At 34.4% G+C, this 13,312-nt stretch overlaps 1 protein-coding gene across 1 annotated transcript in view; it reads right to left on the bottom strand.

Annotated features, from left to right (window-relative positions):
• Positions 1-12,367, bottom strand: part of lama1 (laminin, alpha 1) — a 186,861-nt gene extending 174,494 nt beyond the window's left edge. Inside the window, exon 1 of the mRNA XM_039754802.1 lies at positions 11,994-12,367. Within this exon, the coding sequence (XP_039610736.1) occupies positions 11,994-12,054 (61 nt within the window). The 5' untranslated portion in view covers positions 12,055-12,367. The remainder of the gene's footprint in view (positions 1-11,993) is intronic.
• Between the last annotated feature and the right edge of the window lie 945 nt (positions 12,368-13,312).

Below are 13,312 nucleotides of genomic sequence, written 5' to 3'. Positions count from 1 at the left end.
GTTAGTTCTCACCTTCCATCTGAAGCAGCCAGGAGAAGCTCCAGTCCACCACAACCATTTAGAAAATAGAAGTATGAAAATGTATGTACGTATGTATGTATATAAAATGCAAAAATGTTTAAATCTGTACTTGTTTCTTCTTGAGGTTGATTCTCGAAAGTATTGGATTGTCCTCTCTACCAAATCAGAATAACTATGTAGTAATAGCCATTAAACCACATTTCCAAATAAAGATATGCAATCTACAGTACTCTGCATGTTTCAAACAAGACAAGCTGCAAGAATATACTGAACTTCTACAAATTCTACAGAAATATTAAATGAGAAAAAATAGTGTTTCCGAAGACAAAGTTTTAACTTTAAATATTTTCTGGCAATGTAATATCAAACTTATAGCACAGCAGAACAAGTATCTTGCTATCAGCCTAGGCTGTGCTAAAAGAGGCTAAACTATACTTTTGGAGTTAATAAGGACTGTTTATTTATATAATTATAAATAAAGGAAAATTAATTGGCAGTGGATACATATTTACTAAAAAAAGTAATCTGTCCCTTTAAAAACATTACATTTCACTTGCTGCAACATGAAGCACAATATCATTTAATCTAATGCTTTTCTAATGACCTGTTCGCCTAGTTCAAGAATTGAAGGGATTAAGAGTTCATCTTGGTTGAAGATAAGAGCCAACACCCTGGAAAAGATGCAGCTACAGCTAATTAACTTACTATTCATTATTTTATTATTTTTCCCATGACCTTGCAGTGGACAAAGCAGGAGCACAGAATAGGACTCTTATTTCATGATAAATAAAAACCATTCAGCTGAAATCATAAAAAAGTCAAGCTGTACTTCCAGTGTTGACATAAAGGATTCTAAATACTTGAACTTTCTAAACTAAGAAAATATATAGTAGTGTCCAGTGGTACCTGTTTGTCCAACATCATTATTCAGATACAGTCTACCCTTTGTCTTCCTCTGGTTTATTATCACTGTATCTGGAAACTCAAAAGTACTTCAGTGAAACCAACTCTAAAAATATTTAAAGACACCAATCTGTTATGGTAAAGTGCTCATTTTTCTGCATCCCCATTGAAGAATTTCAAACAGATTTTGTAATAGTAAAATACACCAGCTGTTGATCAGATTTAAATCTTTGCACCCAGCCTGACATATTAGCAATGCATGTAGACTAACAAGGCACATGGTCTCTATGGATCAGTCACTTTCTCAAAATCAGTATTTTAGAGAAAAAAAGAAAGACTAGACAGTATTCAGCTCTTCACTGAAGGCTGTTGACTGCCAAAACACATCTTCAGTCTCTGCTAAGAGACAATAATATGGGTATCTTGTGCATAAAATATTATTTTAAAATTGTCTTCCTTGGAATGTGTCTGGAATAGTGAGCTACCCACCAAATACATCTAGGATAAACACATACTGTGTTTCAACTTGTATTTAATGCCTACTGTGTGCATCATCTCTAGATATGAACATTAAAACAATTTTGACAAGAATACGGCCATTCAAATGAGCAAAGCTTGCTAATCCTATGCACCAAATTTCTCCAAAATAAGATTTAGTCAAGTTTTGAGGATTGCACATGTCTACGGTTCTCTATTTTGAAAAAAGACAATCTAACGTTTGTGTGAAATTAACGAGTTTCCATTTATGTTCCAATGTTCCTTGGGCACCCAAACTCTGCATTCACTTCATCCCAAGCAGAGGCTAGAGAGATTCTGATGATAATCTCAGTAGCAGCACCTGCAAAGGGGAGCACTATACAGTGTTTCCAGGTACACTTCTTGTGGTTATAGGTTATAAGGTCTGTTTTTCATATTACATGTGTCTTCATTTGGACATTTTCAGTTCTCCCATGTAAGGTTATTCATGTTTAGGCTTGGATTCTTTCTTTTCCTGTACTGAAATTAATTGTGTTGCATTCAAAGTAGCTTTGAAGTTACCAGCATTTTTGGTTAATACTGCTATTTATAATTAGTGGTATTTGATAATTCATATTCTGAGATTTTTCAGGTAAGAACAAAATGTTTAGTAAGCTTACAATATTCACTAATCATTGCAGTGGAGAGTGCTGAGGTGTTGCATGTCGATCAGTACATGCAAATAAAAATTCCACTGTACACGTGATGACAATGACTCTGTTTAAGTTCATAATTTAGCATGAAGCTTGAGAAATCAAATTGCTTAGAGACAACTACCGTGTTGTGTTAATTTGTTTATGCTAACCAAACACAAACTGTGTTTTACTGTTTTACTGACTGTTTTACAGTTTGTTTGTTCATGTATATGTTTTGTACAGTTTAGAAATTTGCTGTTGATGATCTGAAGCTGTAAAGCTGTGCATATAATCTGAACCTATAATCAGTGAAGAGAGCTACACAAAAATAAACTGAATTCAACTCAGCTGATTATGAAGAAAATTCAGTTAGCTAATTTAATTTAGCCTAAAATACTAAAAGTACACTTTAAGGTCAGAAGTATGATTATGCTTCATTTACATTGGGTATCGTTGAGTATTCCAATTTTCTTCATACTGTATGTTCCCAAAAATGTACAGGTAAGTTAAATTGGCAACTCTAAGCTAGCCATTGTATGAATGTGAGTATAGGTATGTGCATGAGTGGGCTCTGAAATGGACTGGCACCCTGTTAAGGGCTGTTCTTTAATTACTTACACAACCTTGAATTGGATTAATCAGGGTTGAGAATGACCAACTGCTTGACAGTAAATGGATGGATAAATGATTACAGTACTGTGTGCAGGCTGGCATCTACGGATGGTTCTAGCCTTTTGTACAGTGCAGTTTGGATAGGTTCAGAAACAATAAAACAGATAAGTGAGATGGATATAATTACTGCTTTTATGCTACTATACGACAGGCTGGGTTTTCAATCAGAGATATATTCTGTCTTATACCAAATGCAAAGAAATATTATGGCTTTAATTAAAGTCAATGTGGATAAACAAGTTTGGAGAGTTATGTCATGTGAAGAACTACAGCTAATTTCAAGAAGACATTAAAGCCATTGCCACAAGACAGCAAATTCTGAGAATAAGCTGCTAAAAATTATTTTGAGCGTTTCATTATACTTTAGCTTTTGCAATTGTGGGTTCATCATGTGGTGGCAGCAGTAGTATGTATTTATGCTGTTGCTGAACGCCCAGGAGCAGTAGTTCCCAAATAACTTATTATGTGCACCTTTGGAATTTATGAAAAAAACAGTGCACAGGAAGAAAGAAGAAGAATAGTTAGAAAGAACATGCAAACTCCACATGCAGTAGAAGGCTATAATTGGTACCCATTCTCTTGAAATTGTGAAGCAGGAGGCCTTGTCACTGTAAAATCTTTTATTTCAGTACCAGTTACATGGTGAAAAACTGCTTAACTATTCACATTAAAAGTTGCCTGTATGCTTGTCAGAATCTACCTGAGGCTTCAACTTCATTAGTATTAGTGAAATGTACTAGGGAATTAGAAAAGAAAATAAAACATCATGTCTGTCTTATTAGGAACAAACTTCATGTTCATAACATTTAGGCAACATGAAGTTACAATTGGAGTTACCTTAAAAACAGAGCTAATATTGCAGCAAGGAAAGTGCTTGCAATTCATTTTACATGTAGTATTATGTTGTACTAAATGCACCTCATAAACGACAGTGGCATGCAGAGATCTAGGATATCACTTCAGTGTTACTTTGCCTGAAGACTCAGAATTCCCAGACTGTGCTGAAACTGCGTGAATACCAATTTCATTGTAGAGGGTGTCAAAAAGCAGTTTTCTGTTAATTGAAATAAACACTTTCTAACTGTGGTCTGCAAAATCAACTTAACTAAGTCATACAATATGAAGAGAAAGCAGTCCTCACAATATTCCTCCAGTAAAAAATCTATAATGATGAGGAAAATTATAACATAAGGCAGCACAACTTAGTTACACATGCATTCCCAACCATCATTATTCAGGTAACTTTCTTTTTCTATTGAATTTCTGTAAGGATTTAGTTATCTTTAAATTAATTTCTAACTTAATGGAAAACAATTTAGGGTGATAAGGAGCAAGAGGTTCTCCTTGCAGTAGCTCTTAAACATTTTCTCTAACATGATGCCATTAAGCAAGCCTCAATGATATCTTGGAAAAAGTCAAACTGTAAAGAATCTCACAAGAAAGCATCTTTTGACTGAATAATAATGTAATTCATAGGTTGGAGACTGTAAATTTGTCTATTACAAGCGGGAGTGTTTGCCTATGTGTGCTGTAAAATGGACTGAAGTCCATTCCAGAAGTGGTTCCTGTCTTATGTTTGATAATGTTAAGGTAGGCTGCAGCTCCTTGTCACCCTGAATTTGGTTAAAGAAGGTTCAGTAAATGGATGTAGAAAAGAAAGTGAAATGTCAATTATTGCTTCAAATGTAGTACATGAAATTAACACACAAAACAGGCTCTCACGTTTGCACACATTACACTAGGCTAGACTATGTTACATTGACAAAAATGGTTTCTTATCTTCTGCTTGTGCATTGAGAAGCTGTAAAAATGTTTATTGAATACTGTCAGCAATTATTTACAACCAAACATTAGCTTAAATATTGTTCAGTAATGGGCTGATGTCTAAGACAGTGCTAGGTTCTGCCTTCAGGATAGGCATTATAAGATAAAGAGGAGAGAGAGGCTAGGAGCACACGCTGATACAGCACATTGCCGCACCCACCACATGACAAACCAACTTAGGATCCCAGAGTAGGACCTGAGTGCAAGAGGTGACATCTCAGCACCACACTAGTATAGATGGAATGGAACCAATGTGAGGTTTTTCATGGTGGCTGGAGGTTTTCCCTGCAGGTTGGAGGGCGTACATGCAGGGCTGGATGCAGATTAACTTCATACCCAGGAAGGAGAAATTGCTCAAAGGTCCAATGAAGTAGAGTCACTTTTGGCGTTTACGGGATTCGAATCGGCAACCTTCCGATTGCCACTGCAAATCCCTAGCCTCAGAGCCACCACTCTGCCCATATTATTAATTACTTAATTAAATAATTATTTAAATAATTAATTAATTAAAAGATAGGTGGGTTAACAAGTTTTGAGGGGTGGACTGATGAATCTCTGGATAATATTCACGCCATAAGAGCTAAATTACCATTTACGCCAGAAAATAGTATGGTTCTGAGTTTCCCAATGCTAATGTTGATTAACGAAATGGATTGTGGAAGTCAAATGATGATATAGAATCAAAAAATTACATGCATCACACTCTTTATTAAATTGTTCATATATTTTAGCTTTAACCAAAGCTATTTTGTAAAGCCATGGGTCAAATTAATTAATGAATTTGCTAATTTCAGTTTAAGGTTCATGCTAAGCAAAGAAGGTACTAACCTAACATGGACAGATTTTGTAATAGATTTTTTTTACTTGGAAAAATAAGCTGTGTTTGTGATCAAATTTTAAATATATATACACTTATATATATATATACTTATATAATAGATATTAAAATAATATATAATATATAATTTAATAAAGGGACTTCCACATTTTTCTGTTTCATCTTCAACCACTTCAAGCAGAAAAAATGTAACCAAAATAAAGCTGGCTTGTTTATATAGGGTGCAGAAAAAAAGGTAAATGACACAGAGTTGTCCACATCTGATATGGATAAAGAAAAATGCAACACGATTTATTAAAAACAGACAGCATTTCATGTAAGTCACTTTGTCTATTCTAAGATCATAAAGTTTGAATCTCCCACATTCCTTCTAACCGACTTCCTTTAATCTATTGCAGACATTACCTCGGGGTCAACAATAGCATGACAAAACCATGGTTTAGGGTTACAGTCTGCTGAGGTATTTAGGGCTTAAATCAAGAGAAAAAATGGTTTAAAATAAGTAAATTACTTGAACAAGGCAATAAAAAGAAAATTCCAAAGTGCAAAAAGATGATCAAAATCAATTTTTCTTAAAGTGTATGACGATTACAAAAATTAAATACTTACAGTTAGGGAATCTTATACACGAAGTGTCCCAAAAAGATTACGTAAAATCTTAATGTATCACTTCATAATTGTGATAAACCTCTGCAAAGTATGGAGTTTAAAAGATAAAATTTAGTTAGGAAGATGAAAACAACACAGTATTTACCTATTTTTTTCGGTGGAAGTTTGATTCCACAAATGTATGTTAAGTATATGATGCTACACTTAATATTTTAATTATCTCTTTTATTACATGAGATTCAAAATAAATATTAAAATAAATAAAAAAACTTAATGACCACTTCCCAGTTTGTTATGAATGCTAAATGATGATAAGAATTGCTCCTCATCATAAAATTATAAGACTTTTTATACCATATTTTTTCACTGTATTGGAAAGACAGGCAGGCAAAGGCCAGCTCTGCTTTTCAAAAAGGCATGACATGAGTAATTTAAAGTCTAGACAAGCTTCATTACTCAGAGAAATGGAGACATTGATTGCTTGAATTGCTTATTAATATTAAGTTAACCAAAAATGCAACTGACCTCCTCAATAAATAAACAATGTTTAACTCTGAAAATAAACAAAAAACAAGGAAAAGAATTTTTTACTCTGAAATACAAGCTATTGAAATAATGAATAGTGTTCTTATGGGGTATTAAGTCTATATTGGTATGCAAGGTCATTTTTTCAGGGAGGACTTTTAATAACACACCCACATAAAAGGGTTAATACCCAGTTAAGCAGCATAGTAGGACATTACTCTGATGTGACAGCAGATAATCTACTGCCGCTTTAAACACCCTCTGGCACTTCTGGATTTAATAACAAACTGAATATCCAAAGAGTTTAGGAATTCTTTCAACAACGCAGCTGCTTTGGAAGAACAACTCATCACACAGAAAGACTACTGAGTTTAAAGACACAAGTATCCAACAGGACGTACTGGTAAGTTCCCAGCAGAGATGCCAGGGCTTTGAAGGAAGGAAACATAGCAGTTAAACAAACAAAACAGTAAGGATCCGATATAGTAAATATCAGTCATTGGTTTTGTCAGGTGTTAAAACATAAATAAATCTTTAATTAGAACCACACAAAGCCATAAGGTTTTAGGTGCATTTACTGGGCTAAATTCATGCAAGGAAGAAACATTTTAAAAAAGAAAGAAATCTAAAGTATTACTTCAGTTGGACACAAATAAATACTGTATATATATATATATATATATATATATATATATATATATATATGAAAAACAGTCAAACAAATAAGTACATTAAATAGTGAATTTTATGCATCCATTTATTTTCTAATCCACTTATCCTAGTGTGGTGTTTTGGATTTAAGTATTACACAATTATGAAGGACCTTGTTCTCGTTATTGAGTGATCTGTAATGCCTCGTAAAATAAGAGGACAAGTTAAAATGGTGTTTCCAGTACAAGAAACAGTACTGTATATCACATCCATGTATCCAATTTAGTGCACTTTGGTCTCCTCAGGCTCAAACTCTTGGACAACACTCACAAGCAAATCTGCTTAGACACTGCCTTATTCAGCATAGACTTAAATGTTCATTGATTGATGATGCTCCAGCTGTATCGGGTACAGTGCAGAAATTACATGGACAGAGCATCACTTCACTAGTAAGCAAACTGGAACACATACATATAGCCATAGCATAGCATCTCAATTTCATTTAATCTGATTCAGGGCCACAGCAAACAGTGCTTGACCATCAGATGTAAGGATGGAATCACCAGCATGACAGGACTCACTCAAACATACACCAATACAGACCAAATTTAGAGTGAGTTAACCTGAAATGCACACCATGTAGGTGGAAAAAACAATATATTAGGAGAAACACTTATGGATACAAATAGTAATCTTTCAAAAATTAAGTTATGGATAAACACAATGAGATAGGCAGGCAAATAATAATTTGTAATAATCAGATCTCTCTCTTTATCTGTCAGTTTAACACTCTGCCTTGAAACATTCCAATGGCAGCAGTCCATAAGACATGCATACAGGCAACACATTTTTTTACGCTTCACGCTTAACATGCAATGAAACCATTATACTGAACACAAAGCTGTATTTAAAACATAAAGAAAAAGATTCTGAGTCCTGAATAGACTCACTGGAAAAATGTCTACACACTCTTTAATCCTGAGGAGCCAGTAGTAAAAAAGGGTTACAGAGGTTATAGACAGGGATTCATACAAGAGGCTTTGTATTAGTTTTACAGGCTATTTTTAATTTTATAATATCATTGCCAGTAAATCATTTCCCCACTTTGATGTCTGGCTTAATAATGAGCAGAGTCTTCATGGTGGTGACAGAGTTGCACAAAACACTTATTCACATCGCTTCACCTGCAGAGTACTGAAGAGAAACAACCATACTAATTAAAATAGCTGGAATGGTTTGTCTTTGCTCGAACACATAAAATGAACCTTGAGATATATACTGTATTTATAAACGAACGTCAGAAATTTAAGAAATGAAAACGATAAAATGTCCCTCATATATAGGGTTTCAACACCCTTCGTAATAAAGCTCCACTGTCAGCATCTCACAGTGTGTATCACAGTAGGATTACTATGCAAAGAATTCTCTCTACAAAGAATTCTGACAGTATTTACCATAAATTGAGATACTGAAATGTCCACAGATGCACATGCCTGTATCTATGGTATTCAACTGATGCAATTTGCAGTTACATTCAGAAAAAATAGATTATTAAAATAGATATTGGATATAATTTCTTCTCTGAGAGGAAAATATCACTTTACATTTTAATCTATTAAAGTAATAAGGTAAACCAACTTTAAAACTACAGTGAGAAATGGCATGACAAAAAACTAAACAGTAACTGCATGAAAATGTGTTTAAATAAACAAGCTGCTTTGACAAGTCTTTTGCAACCAACATAAAATTACAATTATCATGGTGCAAGACATAAAACCATGTATATATTACTTAACTCATTCATCCATTTACTCAGCTAAGTGTCATGAGGAGCTGGAGCCTATCCTCTCAGCATGTAAACATGTCAAGAACAAACACTGGAAAGAAAACTCTTTTACACATGGCCACACTCACAATGGAACAATTTAAAGTTAGTAATCAACTTAACCTGCAAACCTTTGAGATGTGGGAGGAAAATAACCAGGCAGACAACAGCAAACTGAAATCCAGGACTCTGACAAAGGGTAATAATTCTACAATATTTTGTCATGACAAATAACGTCATTTGAAACGTGTGCAAGATGTTTGTAAGTGAAGTCATTTCATTGACTTGTATGGTTTATACATCACAGTACTTCACAAATTTTAGGCGTTTAACATATAAAGTCTCCACAATACTTTAAGGAAAGTCTTCATTTTTCACTGACTAAGGAGATCATAAAACATCATTCATAAATTAGAGATTGTTCATGCTGACGGGTGAAGATGGGGCTTCCTACCACTGTAGAGGAAATTGATCACATTTGGTTTTCAACAGCTGGTAACTCTTAGAAGTGCAAAATAACAGACAAACATCATGGAGGGCTTACCTAGGCAAGTGCAATTTGTTGCGGATTCAAAATCTGCTGCCACATAAAAAAGGAATATCTAGTTAAAAGGTAACTGTGTTTTCTTTAGTAAATTCAGAAATGGTCAGCAAAGTAGCATTTTAGTTAGCAGTAGTGTAAGAAAACTCCAGAGATCTATATCGTGTTACTAGTCTAGGCATTATTTGTGTGAAAATATTCATCACACCGACTTGAGTCAAGTAGACAGATGCAGTCTTTGTGGTGCTGTCACATTCTCTCAATGTCTTTCTCAATTCTCCTACATCATTTTAATTGTTGACACTAAATTGTTCTTATGTGAGTGTGAGTATGACTGTGGTCTGGAGTTAACTGGAACCCCCAATTGGAGTTCAGCCCTGCCTTGTACACAACACTTCTGACATAAACTCTGGATCAACATAATACCGACAGTGAAACAAACACACAAAGTAAATAAAAACACGTTGACTGATAACAAGAAAAAAGAAACAAGTGAGGGTAGGAAAGTGTCTGAATGTCTTTTTGCACTTGGACATTGAGTTCCTTACACTGTAATTATGACGTCAGTTTAAATTCAAATGTGAAGCAATATAGTTTAACGTTCTGTAAAATGATGGATTGTAAATGTATATGTACATTAGGTTAATTCTAAACATAGAAGTGGTTTACGATAAATGTTCAGATGCATTTATTCAATATTAATGTAACACACTGCTTCATTTTGAAAAATGCAATTAGCCTTATTTGCCTTGTTCAGCCTAATCAAGTTATCAACTAAATGTCTCAATGTCTGTGAGATGAAAAAAGTTTCTTGTATGTTAATCAGGGTATAGACATAAACAAACATTTACCAACTATTCCTACTTCATCCCCCAAAACACTGACTGATACAGAAAGGATAAAGAAAAGCCAGGAACAACAGATAACATTTAACTTTTTATCTATTTTACAGTTTCTGTTCAGTGATCAAAATGGCTCAGAATCTCTTTTAACTTTTTAACATAACCTGTTAACTAAAAATACTTTTCATTCAGAAACAGAATTTATTATATTATGTTGCATGATTGCAATATTCTGTAGTACAGTACATTATCAAACCACAAGGCTATTTAGTCTATTACAAATTTATTGAGTATGCACACCATTCATAAATTAAAGAGTTTCTCCATATCTACCATAATGGTTGTACTTAAAGGAGTGCAACAACTTTTATTGTCGCTATCCTATTGGCTCCCTTTTTCAAGTGATTAATTCCATACCATAAAATTGCATAACAAGCTTGACTCCTGTTTCCCAATACATAATCTATTAATAATCCCGATATGGATAAATGGGTTACAGATGGATAGGCGGATGACAAATGAACTGGAACTGAAGAATGTGGTTGAGTTGCAGGGAGTGCAAACAACGTTTTCACAAATTATTGTGCAGCAGGTTTGTATTTCTGACAGAGAAACTAACTTCACGAGATGCACTGTCGAATCAGACATCGCAAACAGTAGCTACAATGAACTCATTCTTCCACCATAACACTGCAAATAAAAACATACCGACTACTTAATTACAGTGGTATGATCATCCCTGCTGTCTCAGCTCGGCCACCCTCTAAACTCCCACTGTGTGGCAAAAGCGCCCCTTCCGCAATACATGTATGTGGCTTTGTGATTCATGCGCATTTAAAGGAAAATCAGCTAAGAAGTATGCGAAGATGGGCATTCTTTGTATTACTTGAAATTTTACATTTTACGTCTTCTGCATTTCTCACGTCTCAATGTGTAAGTTGATTGATCGTTGATGAGCTGCTTCTAATGCACATTAAAAATCGGCACTCACTTTGCAAATTTCAGTTGAGATTCTGAAGAAACACATTTGTGGGGCTGATTTCAGCTCAGTATACTAGTAACTCGTATCAGAATATGTGGGAAGAATGCGTGGGACTTAAACAGCCCAGATAATAATGAATGAAGAACAAAATTGTGTGCTTAATGTGATGCTGGGACTTCGTAATTGCCCTCTTTAAATGGAATCAATAAACCCCACACAAGAACGAGAAAATTGATATTTAATGCCTTGCCAACATCACGATATCAAGATTTAACAGATAAGAGCATTTCTTTTCAGCAGACTAGTAACTCAACAACCCCCAAGTATTTCAGAGTGTCTGTTTAGTGCATACAACATAAACTTTTATAATGCACAAATATATATATATATATATATATATATATATATATATATATATATATATATATAAATCAAAGACTGCATTTTCCTTTACGAAATACAAGTATCAGAGAATTTCAACAGTTATGAAAATCAGATTACGACAATGTAATGGGGTCCTTTGTGAATTTCGGCTAATTTAAATAAATTTCAAAATATACAGTTATGTTAAGATATTTGTAATTGAATACAAATGCGTTCTCTTCTCACCTTTTTGTTGACTTTTCACAGCTGAAGCCCACAAAAGTACAATTAAACATGCGACTTTCATCGTTTGTATCTACCAAAGTTTCAGTCCTTCGATCTGTAACCCGGCAGGTGACAATAATGATGCTTTTTTCAGCTTCTAGTCTTGCTCCTTCTTGTTCCCTGTTTTAGTCGCTTTTCCTTCTTTCTTCACATTTACCCGTTCAATAAGTCTTCCTAGACTCCCCCTCTCTCTCAATCTTCCCTACCTCGTCCCATTCAATTGCCACTTTTGTCTACTACTGTATGCTTGCAGAGTCAGATCCTCGATTCACTTTGTCCCGCTACAAACTTGCAGGCTCCGGCCTGTCCCATTCGGAGGGAGGAGGGGTGCAAGTTTTTGAATGTGATGACGTGAAACTTCAGAGAAAAAGAAAAAAAAAAACACACATTAGTTCTAATTCCATATCAAACACAATATAATGCGCCTTATTTCAGATATAATATAAGTTCATATTTCAAAAACAGAAGAAAAAAAATCTGGGTTACATTTGGTACGAGCCAGACTCCACTGAGGGACAATAAAACGAGGATTGCAAAGGTAGGGGGAATTTGGCCGCCGATGTGTGATTGTGAGTTTTAGCTTACGCAGCACTTTGATAAACTTGTCATATACTACGGAGTAATTGTCTAGAAAGTAAGGTGATATGAAACATATAAACCGATATTCAAATTCAGCCTTCAGAGATTAAAACATATTACTCCACGATACATAAATTTATGAAACTTACTCGAGCACTGAATAAACAGCTACCTTTTATTTCTACTGTATTTATAAACTAACATATTTAAGTTGTGAAACTTAAATATATCTTTTGTTTATTTTGATTCTCACAAAATTTTATTTTCTGCATCTTTTATTTGTGCATGAAGATTTATAAATCGGACTACACACATCTAAAATATGCTTTTTAAATTGAGTTTAACATATCAGAATCGATAAATGGATGATGCAGTTCTGATAATCTGATGCAGCACAAGGAACAGGCCCATCCAAACATGTGAGAAAATAAATCCATCTATTTGTTCTTTTTCTGAATTTTCTTATTTCATTAGAAGAGGTCATCCCGGCTGCACCAGACACAAAGCAGGGGCAAAACTTGCATGTAATGTTTGATTTAATCACTATGTTTTAATGATGGTTGTGTCACAGCCACTCTTGGTATTTCTTTCTGCTTCTTATTGTATGGAGAGATGAACAACTGAGCTGTTGCATACTTTGTATTTCCACTTTGGGAATGCAAGCTGTCAATAACTAAGAAATAATGAAAGGGCAAAATGAT

Source organism: Polypterus senegalus, chromosome 5, assembly GCF_016835505.1.
Source record: "Polypterus senegalus isolate Bchr_013 chromosome 5, ASM1683550v1, whole genome shotgun sequence".
NCBI classification, from domain to species: domain Eukaryota; kingdom Metazoa; phylum Chordata; class Cladistia; order Polypteriformes; family Polypteridae; genus Polypterus; species Polypterus senegalus.
Note: the sequence above shows the minus strand (reverse complement) of the source record. Positions and strands in the feature narration are given on the sequence as shown.